At 44.4% G+C, this 23586-nt stretch overlaps 1 protein-coding gene across 1 annotated transcript in view; it reads left to right on the plus strand.

Moving 5' to 3' along the window:
• The window catches only part of LOC123768140 (uncharacterized), a 38709-nt gene that overhangs the window by 14315 nt on the left and 808 nt on the right, over positions 1-23586 (plus strand). The window contains exons 2-3 of the mRNA XM_045758518.2: positions 12605-12787; positions 22529-23586. The exon at positions 22529-23586 is cut by the window's right edge and continues 808 nt beyond it. Of these exons, the coding sequence (XP_045614474.1) occupies positions 12605-12787; positions 22529-23299 (954 nt within the window). The 3' untranslated portion in view covers positions 23300-23586. The remainder of the gene's footprint in view (positions 1-12604; positions 12788-22528) is intronic.

The following is a 23586-nucleotide window of genomic DNA, read 5'->3' on the forward strand; positions in this document are numbered from 1 at the left end:
ATTCAATGAACAGGGGGTTTGGCGGGTGCATGGACTGGAGTTTGGCCTTTTGAGGACGGGTTGGACGTCATTCTCCCACTACTCTTGACTCTTGAAGACATTGTATGAGAATGCTCTTGGACGCAAGTTCGAATTCTCGTCACGGCCCATGTGGATTTTTACATTGTATGAGGTTCCTTGTTCTAAAGGCTTCTAAAGTTTTTCACACTGTTCTTGCCAGTAGTCTCGAGTCTTGAACACTTTTTTGGAATACAGACGTTCCATATTACATAAGTTATTGGACTTGTTTATGACAGTTATTTTATCTGATTTCAATGGCTGTAATTAGTTTCACGTTTTTTATGACTGCAAAAAATGACTCGTCAGTTGGTCAGTCATGTTTATTTTGGCGTCACTGCTGTAGTTACAATGTTCCTTCGAGATTTTCAACTCTACCGTTGTGGATATAGGAAATCTTCAGACTGAAATTAGGTACATCTGTGTTTATCTGTCAATCTCTCTCATACGATCCAGCCCATCCTCCTAAAAAATGAAAAATACTTATCTCTACTTTCGACAATAGTTACTATGTAGTGATGGATCACCAGAAAGTTTACTTTTGTAGTATCCCGCCAAACACACACCGAATCTACGACGTTGGTACAACGTTCGAACACGTTTTAACACCTCCTAACCAGTTATACCAACCAATATAGCAAGTTGTAACAACGTTCTAATACGTCATAAACACATTAAGCCAAGATGTAACAACTTTATTACAAGTTGTAACCAAGCGGAAAATACACAGTTACGGTTTGTGTTTCCAGGGATTAAATTTGGACAAACAGGATCTTTTTTAACATACATGTAAGACCTAACAGTACCCCCCCTCAAGACTCAGACCAGCCGCCCTCAACTCTTCAGCGCCCTCAACTCTTCAGCGCCCTCAACTCTTCAGCGCCCTCAACTCTTCAGCGCCCTCAACTCTTCAGCGCCCTCAACTCTTCAGCGCCCTCAACTCTTCAGCGCCCTCAACTCTTCAGCGCCCTCAACTCTTCAGCGCCCTCAACTCTTCAGCGCCCTCAACTCTTCAGCGCCCTCAACTCTTCAGCGCCCTCAACTCTTCAGCGCCCTCAACTCTTCAGCGCCCTCAACTCTTCAGCGCCCTCAACTCTTCAGCGCCCTCAACTCTTCAGCGCCCTCAACTCTTCAGCGCCCTCAACTCTTCAGCGCCCTCAACTCTTCAGCGCCCTCAACTCTTCAACGCCCTCAACTCTTCAGCGCCCTCAACTCTTCAACGCCCTCTTCTTCACCTTCCCATACTGTACCTTCGTTTAGTTTTGTGGTTTATTGCTACGTGGTCTCCCTGACTTGGCGTCTTCTTTTGCTAATGATTTATTGGAGGTGGTTGCGAAGACCAATGTCTCCAGCGGTCTGGCGTCTTCGTCTTGTCGGATCTTTGGACGCCACTATTTTCTATAGACGCAGAAGTCACTCCTCTTGCGTATACTTATGTTGACCAGACCACACACTAGAAGGTGAAGGGACGACGACGTTTCCACTTCCGAAACGTCGTCGTCCCTTCACCTTCTAGTGTGTGGTCTGGTCAACATACTTTAGCCATGTTATTGTGACTCATCGTCTGCATACTTAACTTATAATATTGCTCCTTTTTATATTAGGTGTTTGGAAAGTCTATGAGCCCTTACCCTATTAATGGGATTATCTAAGAGTATTTATTGCATCCCTACTTTTCATCAAGGCTATTTTAACGTATTTTATTTTTTTATTAATACATGAGGTACATCTACATTAGTGCAGCTTAGACCCTAGACTGTATGAAGTGGAGTATAGTGTCAGAAAAGCTATCTAGGTGATGCTAAAAAATCCCCATCACACAGGATGGTTAGTCATACAGAGGCATGTGATAGGCAGTCTGCACTGGCAGACTCCAGAAGCATTTTGAGGATAACACAAGATGGAACGAATTATTTGAGTGTACATTTAGAACCAGCCCTCCCCATCTGATATTTTTTTCAAACTTAAATTATCATTCTCTTGCCTATCTCCATGGACTACCACCACGTGAAGGATTTGAACTGATTCCCAATTTTCAATTTTATTATATGAATTTGGTCAGTACTCGTCTATTTGTGCTTGTTATTCTCAGTCAAGTTCTCTGGGTGTTGTCAACGTCAGCAACACGTTCAGCTTTGACTTGTAGTTAATTTTTAACTTTCACTTCAGTACTACCTGGTTGATACCTGGTTGATGGGGTTCTGGGAGTTCGTCTACTCCCCAAGCCCGGCCCGAGGCCAGGCTCGACTTGAGAGTTTGGTCCACCAGGCTGTTGCTTGGAGCGGCCCGCAGGCCCACATACCCACCACAGCCCGGTTGGTCCGGCACTCCTTGGAGGAATAAATCTAGTTTCCTCTTGAAAATGTCCACGGTTGTTCCGGCAATATTTCTTATGCTTATGCTTACTAATTTTTAAAATGTCCCAATATTGGTTTCGCATCTACTTGAAATGTCCAGACTAGTATTTTCCTTCCATCTTCCGTTAGGAAGCAAACATCTTGAGCTGGCTAGTGTTAGTTTTTTTTTTTTTTTTAACTGAAGCGAGTTAATTTGTATTTTGCGTATAAATCAGCGAGTGATGAAGCTCTCTAAAAAGCTTCACGTAGACACCTTGTGTGGTTGTAGATTGATTGATTAAGATTAAGCTACCCAAGAGGTGGCACGGGCATGACTAACCCGTAAAAAGATGTATTCTCGCACGCTGTGGTAAATACTTCGGCCGGCCTTGTATGTTTACATGGTGCGGTACGACGTGTGGGAGCTGGCGTGTGGCAGCCGGCACAGGTGGGGACCGACCTCTGGCCGGAGCCTCGCTACTACTAATGAGCTTCTCAACATGCCATAGAAACCTCAGCACTATTGTTACTTTTGATATAAATAAATAATTTTGGTATATGATACTTGATTAAGCGCATAAGGTGAAACTTGGTGCGCGTATTAGCGGACATGACCGACGTGAGACCATATTGTATCGGGCCATTGATAAAACATTTTATCTGGGAGTATTTAGGAAAATCGGCTTCAATTAAGACCTGTGGATAGAGGCCTATGGGCCGCTGCGCTTCATTAATAGCTTGAAATATTATAACTGGCCGGGTACTATTAATCTGTTTCAGAGTTACAGCCCCCGCTCCTATGCCAGTTATGTCCACTACGGGCTCACCGTAGCCCGTGCTACTTGGAACGTTTTGTTCCGTGTAGCTGAATCTTAAACAACATTATTAACCTGTTTGATTGTTGTCGACAGAAGCGGTTTGTGTACCCCATACTCGTCCTGTGAGCAGCAGCGCAAAAAAGTATTGGTGTACAAAAGGTCTTAATCAGACCTCAATGAAGATTTTATTAACAATACGCACCATACAATCAGTCGTCTGTTAGTTATACATTTTTCCATTGCAGTATCAATGTATTTACAATAAATTATTATACATTGATAAATCTTTTGGTAATAAACTATTTTAGATATAGAAATAATACACGATCATAGCTGCTATGTCATTCTCCTGGGGGCTCTTAGACTCCAACTATGGACCCAGTGTGTGTTGTTATTAAGTTATTAAATTAAGTAATACTAAGAAATACCTCGCCTGTATTCTCGTGTACTCACCTAATTGTGCTTGCGGGATTGAGCTCTGGCTCTTTGGTCCCGCCTCTCAATCGTCAATCAACAGGTGTACAGGTTCCTGAGCCTATTGGGCTCTATCATATCTACACTTGAAACCGTGTATGGAGTCAGCCTCCACCACATCACTTCCTAATGCATTCCATTTGTCAACCACTCTGACACTAAAAAAAATTCTTTCTAATATCTCTGTGGCTCATTGGGCACTCAGTTTCCACCTGTGTCCCCTAGTGCGTGTGTCCCTTGTGTTAAATAGACTGTCTTTATCTACCCTATCAATTCCCTTGAGAACCTTGAATGTGGTGATCATGTCCCCCCCTAACTCTTCCGTCTTCCAGCGAAGTGAGGTCTAATTCCCGTAGTCTCTCCTCGTAGCTCATACCTCTCAGCTCGGGTACTAGTCTGGTGGCAAACCTTTGAACCTTTTCCAGTTTGGTCTTAGACAGCCCATATCTAGTCAAGGATGTGTGTGTGTGTGTGTGTGTGTGTGTGTGTGTGTGTGTGTGTGTGTGTGTGTGTGTGTGTGTGTGTGTGTGTGTGTGTGTGTGTGTGTGTGTAAATCCACTGCCGTCAGTCTCTTCTATAACCCACCAACACTGACTTTCACACTATATTTCTGATACAGTCCCGCGACATTGACCATGTTGTGAATTTCAATGCGTTCTCCCCCATCCAAGGTGGACAAATTCCTCTTTGTCTTTCCCAGGCGGCTCTTCCAGATGTGGAGCTAATACTGCTTTCTGCGGTGGATCACTTATTTGGGGTTGTCTCTGTGGACTGTAAGCATTATGCCCAAATTTATCGGTCTGTTGCTTGCCTCGGTCGGCGATTCAGATTGGCTATCACCTCCAGGCGCGCAGTTCTGGGCCAAAATCACGCAAGCTATCGTCGGCTTACTTTCATTTTGCTATAGTTTAACACACTATGCGGTTAAATCATCAATTTTAGTCTTGGTGCGACGAATTAACACGTCTTGACAGCCGTCTGCAATGGCGTGTCCTTGGCTCTGTCCACTCACTGTACCTCATCAGGATCCTATCCAAGCCGAACTGCCAAATATACCTGTAGATAAGATACCAACCTGTCTTATTCGAGCTGTGACAACGTCTGTTAGTATACCGATTTGTATTGTGGGACATTTCATTGTGATGAACAATGGAGGTTATCTTGAGGTTATCTTGAGATGGTTTCGGGGTTTTTTAGTGTCCCCGCGGCCCGGTCCTCGACCAGGCCTCCACCCCCAGGAAGCAGCCCGTGACAGCTGACTAACACCCAGGTACCTATTTTACTGCTAGGTAACAGGGGCATTCAGGGTGAAAGGTAACAGGGGCATTCAGAGTGAAAGAAACTTTGCCCATTTGTTTCTGCCTCGTGCGGGAATCGAACCCGCGCCACAGAATTACGAGCCCTGCGCGCTATCCACCAGGCTACGAGGCCCCTAGAGGTGTTATTTCCCGATTACACTACTTCAAATTCACATGAGGGACGTCTTGTAATGATTCTTGTAAGGGATCTGTTTAAAAACAATAGTCCCATCACAAGAATAGTTGAACTCTATAAAGCTGATATTTGCATATTGGTTATTACTATTGAGCTGGGATGAACCAATTGAAGGGATCATAGATGCACAAATTAGCTCGTTAATTAGTGAATGTAGAAATTTTAAATTTTAACAACTATAGACTACACGAAAGTCGGTGTAGTCTTTTTTATAACTAAGTTTAATTTAGCTTCGTAAACTATGCAGAATTGGACCCGAATGAGTCACGTTTTATAAGCTATAAAAATGAGCTTCTACTCTTGTATATTAGATAACCAAGACCGAATCGCGTAAGGAAATTTGTTTATAGTAAATTCTGGTTAAATTGTTTGCACAAAAGCTAAGACAAGATAGCCATAAATGTGAAGTATTACATGATATCAAGTTTATTATTTAATTACTCGATATAACTTTGTATTTCATTTGATATCGATTATAAAAGTCCCGTAAGTTTGTACAGTGTTTTGTTCCCGCCTCAGAAGTGGCTGTTTTGTGGAGACTTGACGGCTGAACCTTTGCTTGGGGGGGGGGAGGTCACGCGCCACCTTTGCTTGGGGGGGGGGGGTCGCGCGCCACCTTTGCTGGGGGGGGGGAGAGGTCGCGCGGCACCTTTGCTGGGGTGGGGGAGGTCACGCGCCGCCTTTGCTGGGGGGGGGGGGGGAGGGAGAGGTCGCGCGCCACCTTTGCTTGGGGGGTGGGGGGGGGGGGGGTCGCGCGGCACCTTTGCTGGGGTGGGGGAGGTCACGCGCCGCCTTTGCTGGGGGGGGGGGTGAGAGGTCGCGCACCACCTTTGCTGGGGGGGAGGAAGGTCACGCGCCTTTTTATGGCCTGTAGATAGATGTTCCTGGATCAGGCGCTGACGATAGTCTCTTGTTCAGTAGTGCACTTCCGGGTATCAAATGACTCGTTACACAACCTGGGGGAGAGAGAAAAAAATAGCAGGATGATAACCAAACATTATGATATCACCCCTATAATAATTGATCGCCTAAATGTGATGATTATTGCCTGTGAATCCTCGATAACAGGTAGGAAATAGTTAGGAAAAGCTTCGGATTTCATAGGAATAATTTGTTTCTGTAACAGGAGCGAATCCTTATTTACAGTCTTGGGTGGGAAGAGGTCGACCCCAACTGTTACTCTCTCTATCCAATCACATTTCAAGTTAAGTTACGTTAGGGTAGCGGCAACCATCTGGCCTCCAACCTGGAACTGAATAGACCCAACATGGTCTATCCATCTATCGTATGGATAGACTGGAGATGGGTTTGCCGTGCAAGAGATCTTTTAAACCCCCCTGTATTCTGTGCAGCGAGCAGGTGATTTGAAATTGCTGTTATGAGGCTCTTGCTGTTATGAGGCTCTTGCTGTTATGAGGCTCTTGCTGTTATGAGGCTCTTGCTGTAGGTTTTGGCCAATTTTGTGGGTTTGAAGACTTTGAATTGCAGGAAATTATTCGTCGTGTGGGTGTTGGTGGGGGGGGGGGGGTTGCCGTGGGTGCTGTCAGTTGCAGTGTAGTTAGTAATTGTTATAGTAGCATTCAGCCAGTTTAATCTGACGATGAGTGAAACCACTTAAACCTGCAGGCTCTTGGCCCCCATCGACGTAGACTATGCTTGCGAGACCTCAGGTTTTTGATAGAGGAAGTTAATTGTTTAAAGTGGCAGTATTAAGAACAAGATTTTTGTTACCATTCTTGGTGATGGGTGAGTGGGGGGGGGGGGTATACCCCACATGGTACATGTGGGGTACATGTAGAAGGGTGTTAGTGATAGAGTATTATGTAAAGGGCATGTTCAATTTGATTGTAGTTTACTCGACCGAGTGAGTTGTGTTGGCCCCAATCAATAACTATTGAGGGCAAAAAATAATTTGAGCAATAGTGTTGATGTCGGGTCTCTCATGACTAATTCAAAAAGTGTAGACTTGTGTGGTTCTTATAAATGGGGTCCACGGTTCCAAATGCGCACGCGTTGGGGTCCACGGTTCCAGTCATCCATGGACCCCAGGTGAATGGGATGTATTGTATGATTCTTTCTAGTACGGTTCGAAGCCTCGGTTCTTCTCTTATGTTAATGATTGTTGTGCATCTTGGGGCACCAAGATCGCCCTTATGGCTTAATTTTGTTGCCAGCTGTTTTGGACACAGTAAATTAATTAGGTGTAAGACATAGTAATCAATTAAGGATCTAACTAATGATGTAACTAGTTTACATATCAATGTTGATACCTACTCAAAGGTAACTATTTTCCACAAATTTCAATATTTAGTTGTTGACTTTGAAAGCTATAGGGGGACTTGTTCTGTTTTGGAAATGAAGAGCTCTGGAATTAGATATTAGGACCATATTAAATGCTTTTAGCAGCGAGTGAATAAATGTGGAGCTTGCAATAGGTTTTGGGTATTTGCAACGATACAAATGTCATGTCATATGACAGCTTCGTTAGCAAGGGGGGGGGGAATGTCAATTATTGTGTATTGTCAATTATTATCAAGGCATTGGACAGTGTTGGGTTAAGCGCACTACCCCTGAAGTAGACCTCTTTCACAAAGTGCAAAATTATTACTTAAAATCCCCCTTGACAAGTCTGTGGAGGTTCTGTTACTCGGTGACCCCATTGATCCATACCAACAGGCTTCCCTTAACTTCAAAGAGCCTTGTTCTAAAATTAATTCAGTTTGGAGATCAATAAATGCCGCCTGAGAGCTCGGTCCCTGCCTAATAAAATATTCAGCAAAGCTTCTGCCAGGAAGGAAACACAAAGTTAGGGTGTAGTTTGAATTATTAAACAATAGAGAGTATAATCCTTCCAAGAACTTTGCACACAAAACATGTCAGATTTATTTTTTTTTAAGATTATCTTGATGATTTCGGGGATTTAGTGTCCCCGCGGCCCGGTCTTCGACCAGGCCTCCACCCCCAGGAAGCAGCCCGTGACAGCCGACTAACACCCAGGTACCTATTTACTGCTAGGTAACAGGGGCATAGGGTGAAAGAAACTCTGCCCAATGTTTCTCGCCGGCGCCTGGGATGGAACCCAGGACCACAGGATCACAAGTCCCGCGTGCTGTCCGCTCGGCCGACCGGCTCCGTCAAGATGTGGACATTGTCACAACCAAAACCCAAGTGACATTGGCATTGTTCAGGGTCACATAAGAGACCTTGCCTCAGATTGAGTCCTCTGTTGGAACCATTTAGTCTCATTCTCAAATCGACTTGAGAATGGTCCAGGACGGACCGAAACGTCGTCGTCGTCCCTTCATTTTCTAGTGTGTGGTGTGGTCAAGAAGCCAGATGGTGTTGTATATCGAAGGGTAGGACTTTGGTACTGGCAGTGCTTGCATATTGCTCGAGCAACATATCCACGTACTTTGCCTTAGAGTGGTGAGCAAGTTGGGGACTGCAAGGGTGCAAAGTTTTTTTTATTTTATCCAACATTTGGGATGTTTGCATGAATTGGATGCCTTGCAAAAAGTGCTTCCAGTACTGGTTATATACACGTGCTTTCTAAGGCTGGCATTAAGAAATGTGTTGAGGGGTATCGGATGTGTTTTTATCCAGTTAATGTCACGTTTACAAATATATTTAGGTACTTCACTTGTGCAACTACCCTAGACTATATGAAGGGCTACATAGTGTGCCAAGAGTTACTAGCTACATACTAAAGAGAAATCCCCATGCATTTTGTTTATTAATACATTAGGTACATCTACATTTGTGCAGCTACCCTAGACTATATGAAGGGGAGTACAGTGTCAAAAAGCTGGCTACGTGGACCCCATTGTGGTCACAAACAAGTCTGCGGGCATTCGAACCCCATTTTAGTTCATCTCCGCTTGCTATTCTGAAGACTGGCATCTAGTAGAGAATAGAACGTTTAGTAATATTTAATGATCAGTATATAAGGGACTTTTTCCATTCAGTGGCCAATGGAAAAAAGAAGCCTCGCTTGTGTATCATTATGCTTCTAGCCTCTTGAAGATATCTATGGTTGAGGTTATTGATATTTCAGGGCTTAGCGTCCCCGCGGCCCGGTCCTCGTGTTATACTCAAATTCATGTCAGTTGAAATGTAACCAATCACAGGAAAGTAGGCCTCTGACGTCATGCCAGACAGAGGAGCATCAAACCATGCTCCCAGCAGCCTCAGTTATCCTCAGAGACTCAGAGTAGAAGGACCTCGGCTGGATAGTTATACACCTGTTTGTCTCGCTCAATAAATATATACAGAAGCGACTACTGTGTCTACATTCAACCCGAACAAGGCAAACGAATACTCGACCAGGCCTCCTTTTTTTGTTCACATCCCCAGGAAGCAGCTCGTAGTAGCAGGGCGGGGACACTACAGCCCCGAAATCATCTCAAGATAACCTCAAGATAGCATTCGAATGTTTGTTGTAATGATTGTCTTTCCTTTGTCTTACCATATTGATTCATGCAACCACTGCCTGTTATTGTTATTTTTGGATTTAGTTACTCAGAACTAAATATCCATGTAGCACGGGCTATGGTGAGCCCGTAATAAAGTTCGGTTATTCGCGATAACCTTGTTACTGTGATATTTGGGTCAAAGTTTTTAAATGGAGGTGGGGATTCCTCCTTCCCCCCCCCCCCCCGTTTCTTTTTCGTTTCTGTTTTAGTGCACTGGTTTTGGTCTTGTTTTAATAACATCTTGGTGGCGGATGTAGATGCAGAATGTTCATTAGTAAGTCCCATTCCTCAACGGCTTTTCTAGTCATTGTAGTCGCTGTGGAATGTGCATCTAATGCAGCTGCTGTCGTTGGATTAATGTTGAGTTTGATACGCAGGGCTTCAGTAGCTTCACATTCCAGTAAGTAGTGCAAGAGTGGCGCCTCTGCTTCTGTTCCACAGATGTGACACTCTAACTATTGGGTTTATTACCTCCCAGCAGCACTTGTAACCAAGTCTGAGTCTGCGTATGGCTACTGCAATGTCTCTGGATATCTTGAAATAGTAGTACCCAGTGGCTTGTTCGTACCATATCGTAGTGGATCTTCCTTCCGCTACTTTGACTCTGTGCCGACTTTTGATAGTATTTTCTTCTTGATTTGCTCCTTAATCTGTGAAAAACTTGGAGGTATTTGAACCTGTACAACAGGTAGAACAGTGGCAGTTGTTGCTAGTGAGTCTGTCTTTACATTACCATCTATGCCAATGTGACTTGGTATCCAATTTAGGGTGACTGACAGCCCTAGATTATGGACTTCTTTTCCTATATGCTGGATTTCTGTGAGGAGTTGTATATTATCTCTGTGTTGACTGGATAACAATGCCTGGAGCGAAGATTTAATCAGTATGAATGATGACATGTAAATTATTCTCAATTGTATAGTTTATGGCCTCCTTCAGGGCATATAATTCTGTTTGCAATGTTGAGCACCCACTATTCATGCTCCAGTAAGTTTCATGGTTGGTAGTGCAAACTGCTGCCCCAGCAGAACCTCTTTCTTGATCAACTGATCCGTCTGTGAAGATGCGAGTCGCTGTAGGTCTTGAGATGGTTTCCATTTGTCGTTCTATGACTGCTTTGAGCCTCTGTGAGTCACATGCCGATTTTTAAACTGGTAATCCTTCAATGATTATCTTTTAGACTCGATTCTTCCCGTGGAGGAGGCTGCCGAAAGTGTTGATATGGTCCATCTTCCCCTTTGTTTTTAATGGTCCATTTCAGGTCCACCTTCTCTAGACTCTTGACGAGATTATCCGTCCATGTACTTGTTCAACCACTGTCGATGTGTTTACTCTAAATACTGTTGTTGTTTTAGCTACCCAGAACGAAGTGTCCATGTAGCACGGGCTATGGTGAGCCCGTAATCTAAACACCCTAAATGCATGAGTGTTTATACGCAAGGGGCGAAGTGCTTTGAAGTACTTTGTTTTTAGTAAGCATTGAAAGTTAGAGGAGGGGGGGGGGTTGGAAACGAAAGCGAATTCTCAAAAGGATTTTGTTTTTTAAAATTTCGGTATTCTGCTGTTCAGATAGAGCTTGAACGTAGCTACGCATCGATCTATATCACGATATTGGTTACAGCCATGTAACATCTTGCCACATTTTTTCCCCTATTATTTCATAAAAGACCCTCCTGTTTAATTTTCAGTGTACGAAGTCTGATGTATACACAATTTGCCATTGAGGGCATATCTGCGAAATGGGAAGATTTTGATGTAAATTTGTCCTTTTATAAGAACGAACGTTTATATCCTGTGTGTTTTGGAAAATTATTCCCAACCCCGCGCATGCGGGAGGAAAGTGAGGACCTTTCGGCCCTTCGTCACTCACTCACTCACTCACTCACACACACACACACACACACACACACACACACACACACACACACACACACACACACACACACACACACACACACACACACACACACACACACACACACAGAGATCACACTAACGTGATGCATCAAATGAACAAATCCACAAGGGCCGTGACGAGGATTCGTAGCTCAGTCGATTAAGGCAGTGTCTGGGATGCTCCCGGACGCAGGTTCGAATCCTCGTCACGGCCCTTGTGGATTTGTTCATGCGTCACTGTTTGCATGCGTGAATTGGTTAATATTCAGCCACATTGTGACTGGTTCTCTCAGCATATTAGGGATATATTCTTTAGTTCACACGCTTCTAAAACGCGTCTCCTGTCTATTGAGAGAACCAGCCGTGATTACCACAGAGGGCGCAGATTGATTGAAGATTAAGCCACCCAAATGGTGGCATGGGCATGAATAGCCCGTAAGTGGTGGCCCTTTGGAGCCATTACCAGTATCATTAGCTGATACTGGAGGTCTGTGGAGGTGCGACTGTTACCCTACGGAGAGGTCGTGACCTCTGGAGAGGGTGTGTGCAGGTTTTGCAACACTAACTATAGTGAAAATGGTTAAATGAGTTTGAGTGTAAGTGCTAGTTGACGCTAGCGTGTCTGATCTTTGTCTTGCTGTTTGCCTGAATGAGTGTATTTCTATAATACGTTTATTTATACAATTTTTTCCTTAAAACCATTATCCATCTTGACTCTTTAAATTCCCAAACTAAAATTATCACATGACCCTAAAAACTCGGTTATTATAACAATTGTTTTTTTTTAATCTAGACCAATTTATTTTTTCAGAGTATTGTTGGTTTATAAAAGTTCTCCACGAGATAATCTGTGTAATCTGTGTAATCATCTTTGTGTGTGTTTTATCTCAATAAACTTATTTCAATTTCAATCTGTGTAGTAGTAAATATAAGCGAAAAGTTTGCAGTTAAAACACGCAATTAACAAAAAATTTCCCCTAACATTGAGGTTCAAACAGAATTGTCTTTAACAGAGATGACTTTATTGTGTGACCTGAAGTGACTCCATCTCTTGCAGGTGCTGTATGTGTGCAAAGGGATGAGTAGCAGTGTGGGGGAGGCGATGGCCGCAGCCAGGGACCGGGCCACAAGATACTCCAGCGTCCAGCAGGATACGACCCTTGGCTTCCCTTACCAGGTCCCCCGGCCAGACGGGGAGGAGAGACATCACACCAGAAAACATATCACTGGCTCAGAACAGGTAGAATGTTTTTTACGGGCTCACCATAGCCCGTGCTACATGGACACTTCGTCCTGAGTAGCTAAATCTTTAACAGGAGGTAGAATGTGTGTGTGTGTGTGTGTGTGTGTGTGTGTGTGTGTGTGTGTGTGTGTGTTTACGGGCTCAGTATAGCCCGTGCTACATGGACATGTTGACCAGACCACACACACTAGGAGAAGGGACGACGATGACGTTGTTTCGGTCCGTCCCTGGACCATTCTCAAGTCCACAAGTCCACAATCCAAGTCCAATGAGAATGGTCCAGGACGGACCGAAACATCGTCGTCCCTTCACCCTTCTAGTGTGTGGTCTGGTCAACATTCTTCAGCCACGTTATTGTGCTTCATCGCCTGTACATGGACATTTTGTTCAGAGTAGCTAAATCTAAAACAGGCGGATAATATCTGCGTGTTAGTAATCTATTGGTTTATGACAAAAGTTCTATGGTTTCAGGGATGTTAATGGATATTGCAGTTTCATGTTTATTCTTTAGGGTGGTTTGAACTTGAAGTTCATTGTAGACATACGTAGCAGAAATTTATGTACGAAGAAAGAATCCTAATTGCTTGGTAATGTAGATATTGACAATTTAATTTGCTAAAGGTCAATAGTATTTATTAAGATATCTCTCCGTTGTGTAATATTGTACTCGATGAGGCAAAAGGAATACTTGGCTATACTGTGTATTTCAAAGCCTTAGTAGCACCAGGATCTTAATGTTATCCTGATTTGGATAAAATGTAGCTTGGCTCGCCGTACTACAGAATAAACACATTCTCCTGAAACGTACAATAATGACGGACTGTTCGAATTTTTTTTTTCCAAATAATGCGAGGACAAGTGTGTACATAATTTTGAACAGTAATTTTGACGTTACAGACCACAGCCTCAGAATTCCGGTACTTTAGTGAAATGTAACCCTTTTCTCCGAATAGACAGTAAGTTTTAATACTAAATGTAATAAGTACATTCCTGACTGTCTGCATAGTACATAAACACACTTAAGAGTGCTGTTACATTTGCCTCCCCATATATTCTCATTTTCTGTTAATACTCAAAATTTTTAGGTTGAATTTTTCGTGTTCAATTCTATATACAGTACACAAGTTTTAAATATAAAGAATTTCTTTGTTTTATTAAACAATTAGAGATTTTATACAAAATTTGAAAATATCATGAGTTACTTTATAATTTCTTGAAAGACTTTAGTTTTGTTTTATTAGTTTTATAAAATTGTAATATCAATATAGACATAGGTTGAGTGAATGGTCCAACAAATGGCTGTTGAAGTTCAACCCGAGTAAATGCAAAGTAATGAAACTAGGCAGTGGAAACAGGAGGCCAGACACAGGATACAGAATAGGAGATGAAGTACTTAATGAAACGGAGAGAGAGATCGAGAGATCTAGGAGTTGATATCACACCAAACCTGTCTCCTGAAGCCCACATAAAGAGAATAACGTCTGCGGCATATGCGAGGCTGGCTAACATCAGAACAGCGTTCAGGAACCTGTGTAAGGAATCATTCAGAATCTTGTACACCACATATACAAGACCAATCCTGGAGTATGCGGCCCCAGCATGGAGCCCGTACCTTGTCAAGCACAAGACGAAGCTGGAAAAAGTCCAAAGGTATGCCACTAGACTAGTCCCAGAGCTAAGAGGCATGAGTTACGAGGAAAGGCTGCGGGAAATGCACCTTACGTCCCTGGAGGACAGAAGAGTAAGGGGAGACATGAACACAACCTACAAAATCCTCAGGGGAATCGACCGGGTAAACAAGGATAAACTATTCAACACTGGTGGCACGCGAACAAGGGGACACAGATGGAAACTGAGTACCCACATGAGTCACAGGGACATTAGAAGGAACTTTTTCAGTGTCAGAGTAGTTAACGGATGGAATGCATTAGGCAGTGATGTGGTGGAGGCTGACTCCATACACAGTTTCAAATGTAGACATGATAGAGCCCAGTAGGCTCAGGAACCTGTACACCAGTTGATTGACAGTTAAGAGGCGGGACCAAAGAGCCAAAGCTCAACCCCCGCAAGCACAAATAGGTGAGTACAAATAGGCGAGTACACACACACACACTCACTCACTCACTCACTCACTCACTCACTCACTCACTCACTCACTCACTCACTCACTCACTCACTCACTCACTCACTCACTCACTCACTCACTCACTCACTCACTCACTCACTCACTCACTCACTCTTAATCACATTAAACAAACCATTCGGCAATCGCCCTGGTAAAACCATTTCAAAAGAAATATACTCTTAAGTAAAATGTATTAGGTAGTGGCATGTCAGTTCACTAACACCTGTTTAATGTAATAACACACAAACCAGAAGGCACTTCATAAACACCTAAACCACTTCGAAACAATATACAGGGCAATAACAAGAGTAATCGGATATAGCTGCCAGTCGCACACTTCTCTTCTAGTCAAAACTGTAGTTTCAAAAACCTGTTAACTCCACTGACTCACTCCTCCCACTAGTTTCTGCCGGTTATGCAAGTAACCGTCCAGTATAGATAATTTTTTCAAATTAGCATCTCCTAGTCACACATTCCCAACGATTCGGACACGTGTAATTGATAACCTGCCACAGTCCAATAATACATAGTGTCTTAGAGGTAAGCTTAACATGCTTAACATTAACGTACAGTTAGACAAGACGGCAACGTCGCCTTACACAACCCAGCATAATTGCTACACATCACAACGGCTACCGAATTGACCGGCGCAGTTTCCAGCTTTGTACAATATTATAATTCTTTAATTTATGTAAATTAAACTTGCAATTTAAATATAATTATTCACCAGAATCTCCTAGAAATTCTTCAATATACTGTACTAATTATACAATTCATAATCTTGAATACATGTTTCCATAGGCCTACCTTGATAGGCAAGCAAATGAACGTTAATATTAAAATTTGATACGCAATTAGGATCTACATAAGGCGACAATAAAATAGTAACGATCTAGGGGAAAACAATTAGCATATGTCTGAATATTCTCATGAAAACGTTATTTTAAATTACTAAAGTAACATTTTAGTATAAGCAACAACTCTCATTTAAAATGCCCACGATGATATGCAAATTTTAGCCATTCTTGGCCTTAAAGCCTAGTCATCAGCCCTCCCAAATAGGTCACATTTAATACTATTAATAAATTTATAGACAATGCTGTAAGCCTTATACATTCCCAGGCCTACTATAGTGCACATGTACTATATATATTAGTCGAGGATTGATAGGATAGTTTACGGGCTCACCATAGCCCGTGCTACATGGATATTTCGTTCTGAGTAGCTAAATCTAAAACAATAATAATAACGACGGATAGGATAGGTTAGGTGTAGGTTCTTTCGTTACTCTCAAATTTTGTACTTGTTAAAATGTTGAAATCTGAATCGTTTATTAAAAACAAAAATAATGGAAAGAAGTCCTGCTAAGCATTCGCCAGAAGGCACGTTACTCACACCTAATATGCAGATTTGTTTTAAAGAAAGAAAAATAGCTATTTCTTGTTTAATTTGTTCTTGTCTGTAGTGCTGAGACACCATAAGAGGTTAAACCCTAGTGTCTAAATACTGAATATCCTGTTGGTCATAAAATATAATATCCCACCATAATATTTTTTCAGAGTCTTATCTTCAGGTGAGGACTATCCTCGGATGCCCCCCCCCCCATACAACACAATAGGCTACAGCAATATATCCTGTGTGTAGGTGATATATATCATTGAAACCAATACTTTTATTAGCATCAAGATGCTTAGACTAACCTCCTCCAATGTGGAGGAATAAGATGGTGTGTTCTCAAAATTCAGTACAGTAACAGTGAATTTCCTTTCAATTTGATTAAACGATGGAAATGGACGGGTAAACGGCGGGATTAAGTATCAAAAGTATATGGAAACGTTTCTCCAAATTTAATTTAAGACGTTATAAAAATTGTATGGTTGACTGGTGTATATAAATATAGATTTTTTAAACGGTGATACCTCGGTCGACCTCTGACTGGCTTGTGACATATATAAATCCGCTCCCCCCCCCACCCCAGTGTGTAATCCCTCCCCCGCCCACCCCAGTGTATCATCCCTCCCCCCTCACACCCCAGTGTATCATCCCTCCCCCCCCCACCCCAGTGTGTCATCCCTCCCCCCCTCACACCCCTAGTGTATCATCCCTCCCCCCCTCACACCCCAGTGTGTCCTCCCTCCCCCCCCCTCACACCCCTAGTGTATCATCCCTCCCCCCCCTCACACCCCAGTGTGTCCTCCCTCCCCCCCACCCCAGTGTGTCATCCCTCCCCCCCTCACACCCCTAGTGTATCATCCCTCCCCCCCCTCACACCCCTAGTGTATCGTCCCTCCCCCCCTCACACCCCTAGTGTATCGTCCCTCCCCCCCACCCCAGTGTGTAATCCCTCCCCCGCCCACCCCAGTGTATCATCCCTCCCCCCTCACACCCCAGTGTGTCATCCCTCCCCCCCACCCCAGTGTGTCATCCCTCCCCCCCTCACACCCCTAGTGTATCATCCCTCCCCCCCCTCACACCCCAGTGTGTCCTCCCTCCCCCCACCCCAGTGTGTCATCCCTCCCCCCCTCACACCCCAGTGTGTCATCCCTCCCCCCTCACACCCCAGTGTGTCATCCCTCCCCCCCACCCCAGTGTGTCATCCCTCCCCCCCCTCACACCCCTAGTGTATCGTCCCTCCCCCCCTCACACCCCTAGTGTATCATCCCTCCCCCCCCCCACCCCAGTGTTTTATCCCTCCCCCCACCCCAGTGTGTCATCCCTCCCCCCTCACACCCCAGTGTGTCATCCCTCCCCCCCCACCCCAGTGTGTCATCCCTCCCCCCTCACACCCCAGTGTGTCATCCCTCCCCCCCACCCCAGTGTGTCATCCCTCCCCCCCTCACACCCCTAGTGTATCGTCCCTCCCCCCCTCACACCCCTAGTGTATCATCCCTCCCCCCCCCACCCCAGTGTTTTATCCCTCCCCCCACCCCAGTGTGTCATCCCTCCCCCCTCACACCCCAGTGTGTCATCCCTCCCCCCCACCCCAGTGTGTCATCCCTCCCCCCCTCACACCCCTAGTGTATCATCCCTCCCCCCCCCACCCCAGTGTTTTATCCCTCCCCCCACCCCAGTGTGTCATCCCTCCCCCCCACCCCAGTGTATCATCCCTCCCCCCCACCCCAGTGTATCATCCCTCCCCCCCACCCCAGTGTATCATCCCTCCCCCCCCACCCCAGTGTGTCATCCCTCCCCCCCTCACACCCCTAGTGTATCATCCCTCCTCCCCCCCACCCCAGTGTATCATCCCTCCTCCCCCCCACCCTAGTGTGTCATCCCTCCTCCCCCACCCTAGTGTGTCATCCCTCCTCCCCCCCACCCTAGTGTGTCATCCCTCCTCCCCCACCCTAGTGTGTCATCCCTCCTCCCCCCCACCCCAGTGTGTCATCCCTCCTCCCCCCCCCACCCTAGTGTATCATCCCTCCTCCCCCCCCACCCCAGTGTCATCCCTCCTCCCCCCACCCTAGTGTATCATCCCTCCTCCCCCCCCACCCCAGTGTCATCCCTCCTCCCCCCCACCCTAGTGTATCATCCATCCTCCCCCCCCCACCCCAGTGTCATCCCTCCTCCCCCCACCCCAGTGTGTCATCCCTCCTCCCCCCCCACCCCAGTGTCATCCCTCCTCCCCCCCCACCCCAGTTTTTTTTTTTTTTTTTTTTTTTTTTTTTTTTTTTTTTTTGGAGTAAAGAGGAAGGAGAGGCATAGGTGAAGGGAAGTATAGAAGTGGGAAATACAGTGAGAGGTATGAAAGCAGGCGGGCTGTCCGCCTTGCTGACACGATGTGTGGGTGTTGGCAGCTAAGCTAAGCTGGCTCCCTCTTGTCAGGGAGCTGTGAGTGTGTGAGAGGTTCTTCACATGTGTTTCACCATATATGGATGTCCATAGATGAATACTGTGAAGCATTCATATATAGACACTCCGATGCTTCCACACACGGTATTCTGTTTAATGCTCTTTATTTTATTATTATTATTTATCGAGTTGTCATACATATTATTTATCGAGTTGTTCATACATACACATATATGAACTGTTCATATATATACATATATAACTCATCTTGGGATTATATACTGTGGGGCGGGGTTTTCGTCCAGAGAATCGAGGCTCCTGGGCCACCAGCTGTGGGAGCGGGGCGTCTCATCTTGGAGTAATCTTTCAAACATTGGGTCCTCTAACATTTCGATGGTGTTCCATACCCTGATGGCTTGGTGCTGCAGTCTGATGTTTAGTGGCTGTATGTTCAGGAGTTCGTGGAGCTCCTGGATTGTCTGATCATATGGTGGACGGTGTTTTGCTGCTCTCCTTAGCGCCTTATTTTGTACTGCTTGCAGTTTCTGCATGTTAGTTTTCTTTATGGTGTGTAGTGGTACTGGGGGATATTCTAGATGCGGCCGAACTAGAGCCTTATATAGGTGGATCTGAATGTTAGTACTGAGGCTTCGGAATCTTCTCAGTTTTCCTAATGCTGCTTTGGCTTTGTTTAGTCGGTCCCTTACATGAATTTGTATCCCTGTTCTATTTATCATAAGTCCCAGTATTCTGCCTACCTCCGCATATTGGATGGGCTGGTTATCAAGGATGATGGGGTCAGGGTTTCTTTTCGCAATGTGTATTATTTGGAACTTTTGTTTGTTGGTGCTAATTTTCCATTGCTTCTCAAAGTTGTTTATGAGTTCAATGGCTGCCTTGGTCTTGTCGGCTAGTAGCGGCTTTGATGGGCCCGGTTGGCATATTATTTGGGTAACATCATCAGCGTATGTGATGTATTCTCCATGTTGGGGTTGGGGTAGGTCAGCTGTATATATGTTGAATAGAGTGGGGGAGAGGCAGCTTCCTTGTGGTACTCCGCTTTTCAGTTCTATTACGTCACCCAAGTAGCTGCCGATATTAAGCCTAGCAGTTCTATTGTCTATAAAGCTGCAGAGAGTAGCTGTAAATCTCTCAGGAAGTCCTAGTTCAGATATCTTATATTTTAGGCCTGTGTGCCACACTTTATCGAAGGCTTTCGAGACGTCCCTAAGCCCAGTGTGTCATCCCTCCTCCCCCCACCCCAGTGTATCATCCCTCCTCCCCCCCCACCCCAGTGTATCATCCCTCCTCCCCCCCCCACCCCAGTGTGTCATCCCTCCTCCCCCCACCCCAGTGTATCATCCCTCCTCCCCCCCCACCCCAGTGTGTGGCTTGCCTCACCCAACTTTACAAGCATCTAGAGAAACATTGTTCTATAGATTCACAGTACAGGAGTAGGTTGTGTTTTAAGGGAGGGTTTAAATGGGTACAAACTATTGGCGACTTGCCCAATTCAGTATTTAATATACCCACATTAATGTACTATATTATAGGTTCTACATGTACTGTAATATGTGAAGTTGAGACGACCAAAAATTAATGTTACTGGAGAGTCCAAAAAACATGTATGCATGCATGTGTACATATATGTGTATATATATATATGTACATATATATATATATATATGCATGTGTGTATATAAATATATTTTTTATGCTTTTATGTTTTCTAGAATATATATAAATGTATGCAGGCGATGAGTCACAATAACGTGGCTGAAGTATGTTGACCAGACCACACACTAGAAATTGAAGGGACGACGACGTTTCGGTCCGTCCTGGACCATTCTCAAGTCGATACAATCGACTTGAGAATGGTCCAGGACGGACCGAAACGTCGTCGTCCCTTCAATCTCTAGTGTGTGGTCTGGTCAACATATATAAATGTATGCAACAACGATCACAAACACTGATCCAAGTATGTGGGAAAAACCACATGTGAAAAACAGAGAATGCTAAACGCGTTTTCGGCTTGATTCACCTTCATCAGAGCATTTTAGATTCTAAAATACTCTGATAAAGGTGAATTGAACTGAAAGCACATTTAGCAATATCTGTTTTTCACATGTCGTTTTTCTGCACAAGTATATATGTAAGTATACAAGTGTGTGTACGTATATTTGTTTGATTAATTAAATTAATGTGTGTAACACACAGATAACCTATAAATTGTGAGAAATCTTTAAAGAATTCTGATAAAGATCTATGGGTGGTTCTAGATAGAAAACAATCACCTGAGGACAACGAACAAATCCACAAGGGCCGTGACGAGGATTCGAACCTGCGTCCGGGAGCATACCAGACACTGCCTTAATCGACTGAGCTACGACAGGATTAAGAGTTGAAACCGAAGTTCTACTGAACTTACTGAATCCCATAGCCTCTCCGAGAGACAAACCAGGATTTTACACATTCATGGCCCTTGTGGATTTGTTCATTTGATGCATCACATTAGTGTGATCTGTGTGTGTAATGATGTAAGGGCGAAGAGGGAGAATGGCCTATTGACATAGCTCGGGTGCAGGGGGGAGTTGTGTAAAATCCTGGTTTGTGCCTCGGAGAAGCTACGGGATCCAGTAAGTTCTGTAGAACTTCGGTTTAAACTCTTAACCCTGTCGTAGCTCAGTTGATTAAGGCAGTGTCTGGGATGCTCCCGGACGCAGGTTCGAATCCTCGTCATGACCCTTGTGGATTTGTTTTGTTCATTTGATGCATCACGTTAGTGTGATCTGTGTGTGTACCCGAGGACAACATAAAGAACATTCTGCGAGGAGCCTATGCCACGCTTTCTAACTTTAGAATTGCTTTTAAATACATGGTGAAATACTAAAGAAATTGTTCACGACTTTTGTTAGGTCAAAACTAGAATATGCAGTGTGATGCTCATATCTTAAGAAGCACATAAAGAAACTGGAAAAGGTGCAAAGACATGCTACTAAGTGGCTCCCAGAACTGAAGGGCAAGAGCTATGAGGAGAGGTTAGAGAACTAGAAGACAGAAGAAAGAGGTAATATGATCACTACGTACAAAATAGTAACAGGAATTGATAAAATCAATAGGGAAGAGTTCCTGAGAGGTGGCACTTCAAGAACAAGAGGTCATAGATTTAAACTGACTAAACAAAGATGCCGAAGAAATATAAGAAAATTCACTTTCGCAAACAGTGGTAGATGGTTGGAACAAGTTGAGTGAGGTGGTGGTGGAGGCCAAAACCGTCAGTAGCTTCAAAGCGTTATATGATAGTGCGGGGTAGACGGGACACCACGAGCATAGCTCTCATCCAGTAACTACACTTAAGTAATTACACTTTGGTAATTACACACACACACACACACACACACACACACACACACACACACACACACACATGCGCATGTGTGTGTTAACCTAGTTGTGCTTGTGGGGGGTTGAGCTCTGGCTCTTTTGCCCTGCCTCTAAACTGTAATAAACTGATTTTTTTCCACACAGTTGCTCACTCACTCACATTTGTACAATAATATAGGGAGTTGTTATTTTCCTTGATTTTTTTTTGTTTATATAGTATGAGGATAGTTGGATGAATAGTATTAGAATTTGTATCAATATATGATTTAAAAATGCTTTCCCTGAAATTAAAAATTTTTGCCCACAATGTCATGAGTATACTGTATTCCACACTTAAATATTGGATAGTTTAGACAATTTTGTATAAATAGTAATTTTCAATGGTTAAGTTTAATATTTAGTTGCCATATCACTGATTAATTACACTGACTATTTTTCAGGAGGCAGAGATAATGAGGGAGTACATAAAGCCACCAGCCAACAAGACCCTGTTTGATGTAGATTGTGATGGTCCCCATCGATCATGCTCGGTTGGAGTATTTCCTACACAAACGGAGTGTGGGGTGGCACATGCTGGCATACATCACCATCGACATTCTGCTCCCCTTGATGCTAGATCCTCGCATCACCCACCAGTGTCTGCGTCATCGTCATCGTCATCTTCGTCGTCATCCTCGCTGCCAGGGTGGGGATGTGGGGATGAGGGTCGGGGATCACCTAGAAGGGGGCGAAAAGCTGGAGGTATGGTTCAGAGATCACCATTAATGGCTAATTTGTCGCCATTTTCATCCAAATGTGAGCGGTCGTCTCACACCTCCCAACAAGAGGAATGTCGAAGAGGTCGGCACCAAGGAGGGTTGGGGACCAGCTCCCCGTCCCCTTCACATGACCCTAGCATCCCCTTGCCCTACTGCCCATCAACTAGCACCCTGGCAGACATTACCATGGTACCAGTGCCGTGTGGACCCTCAATTCATAGTCCAAGCTCCAGTCATCCTGGAGACCCAGGTGGCTCCCATGGAGCTCACATGGGTAGCTTAGGCATACAGGGGGACCTTCTACACACCTATGGACAATCCTCACAGTCGCCCTGTAGTCTAACTGCAAACCATGACCTTCCGCCCTTATATAGTGACGTGATAGAAAATTCCAGCTTATTTACAAGTGCTAGTAGACCTTCGGAACAAAGGACAAAGAGTGGGGAAATATGACCACCAAGTCTTTTACTTAGTCTTTCAAACATACTTTACAATATCACTTAAGATGTACTTGTTGTAATGAAATTTGTTATATCCCTTGGGATGTGATAGTGTGATACGTGATACAGCGCTGAAGCCAGCAGGTGTCTTGGTGCTCAGTGGTGGCGAGCTAGTGTTCAGGCTCGCTCCTGTGCATAACCAACTGCCAGCGTGCATGTACACTCGGGCAGACAGGTGCAGTCCTGCCTTGTGCATAAGTGTGTGCATGCAAGGAGGGCAGGTAAGATGTGGTAATGGGC

This window comes from Procambarus clarkii, chromosome 86 (assembly GCF_040958095.1).
Source record: "Procambarus clarkii isolate CNS0578487 chromosome 86, FALCON_Pclarkii_2.0, whole genome shotgun sequence".
NCBI classification, from domain to species: Eukaryota; Metazoa; Arthropoda; class Malacostraca; order Decapoda; family Cambaridae; genus Procambarus; species Procambarus clarkii.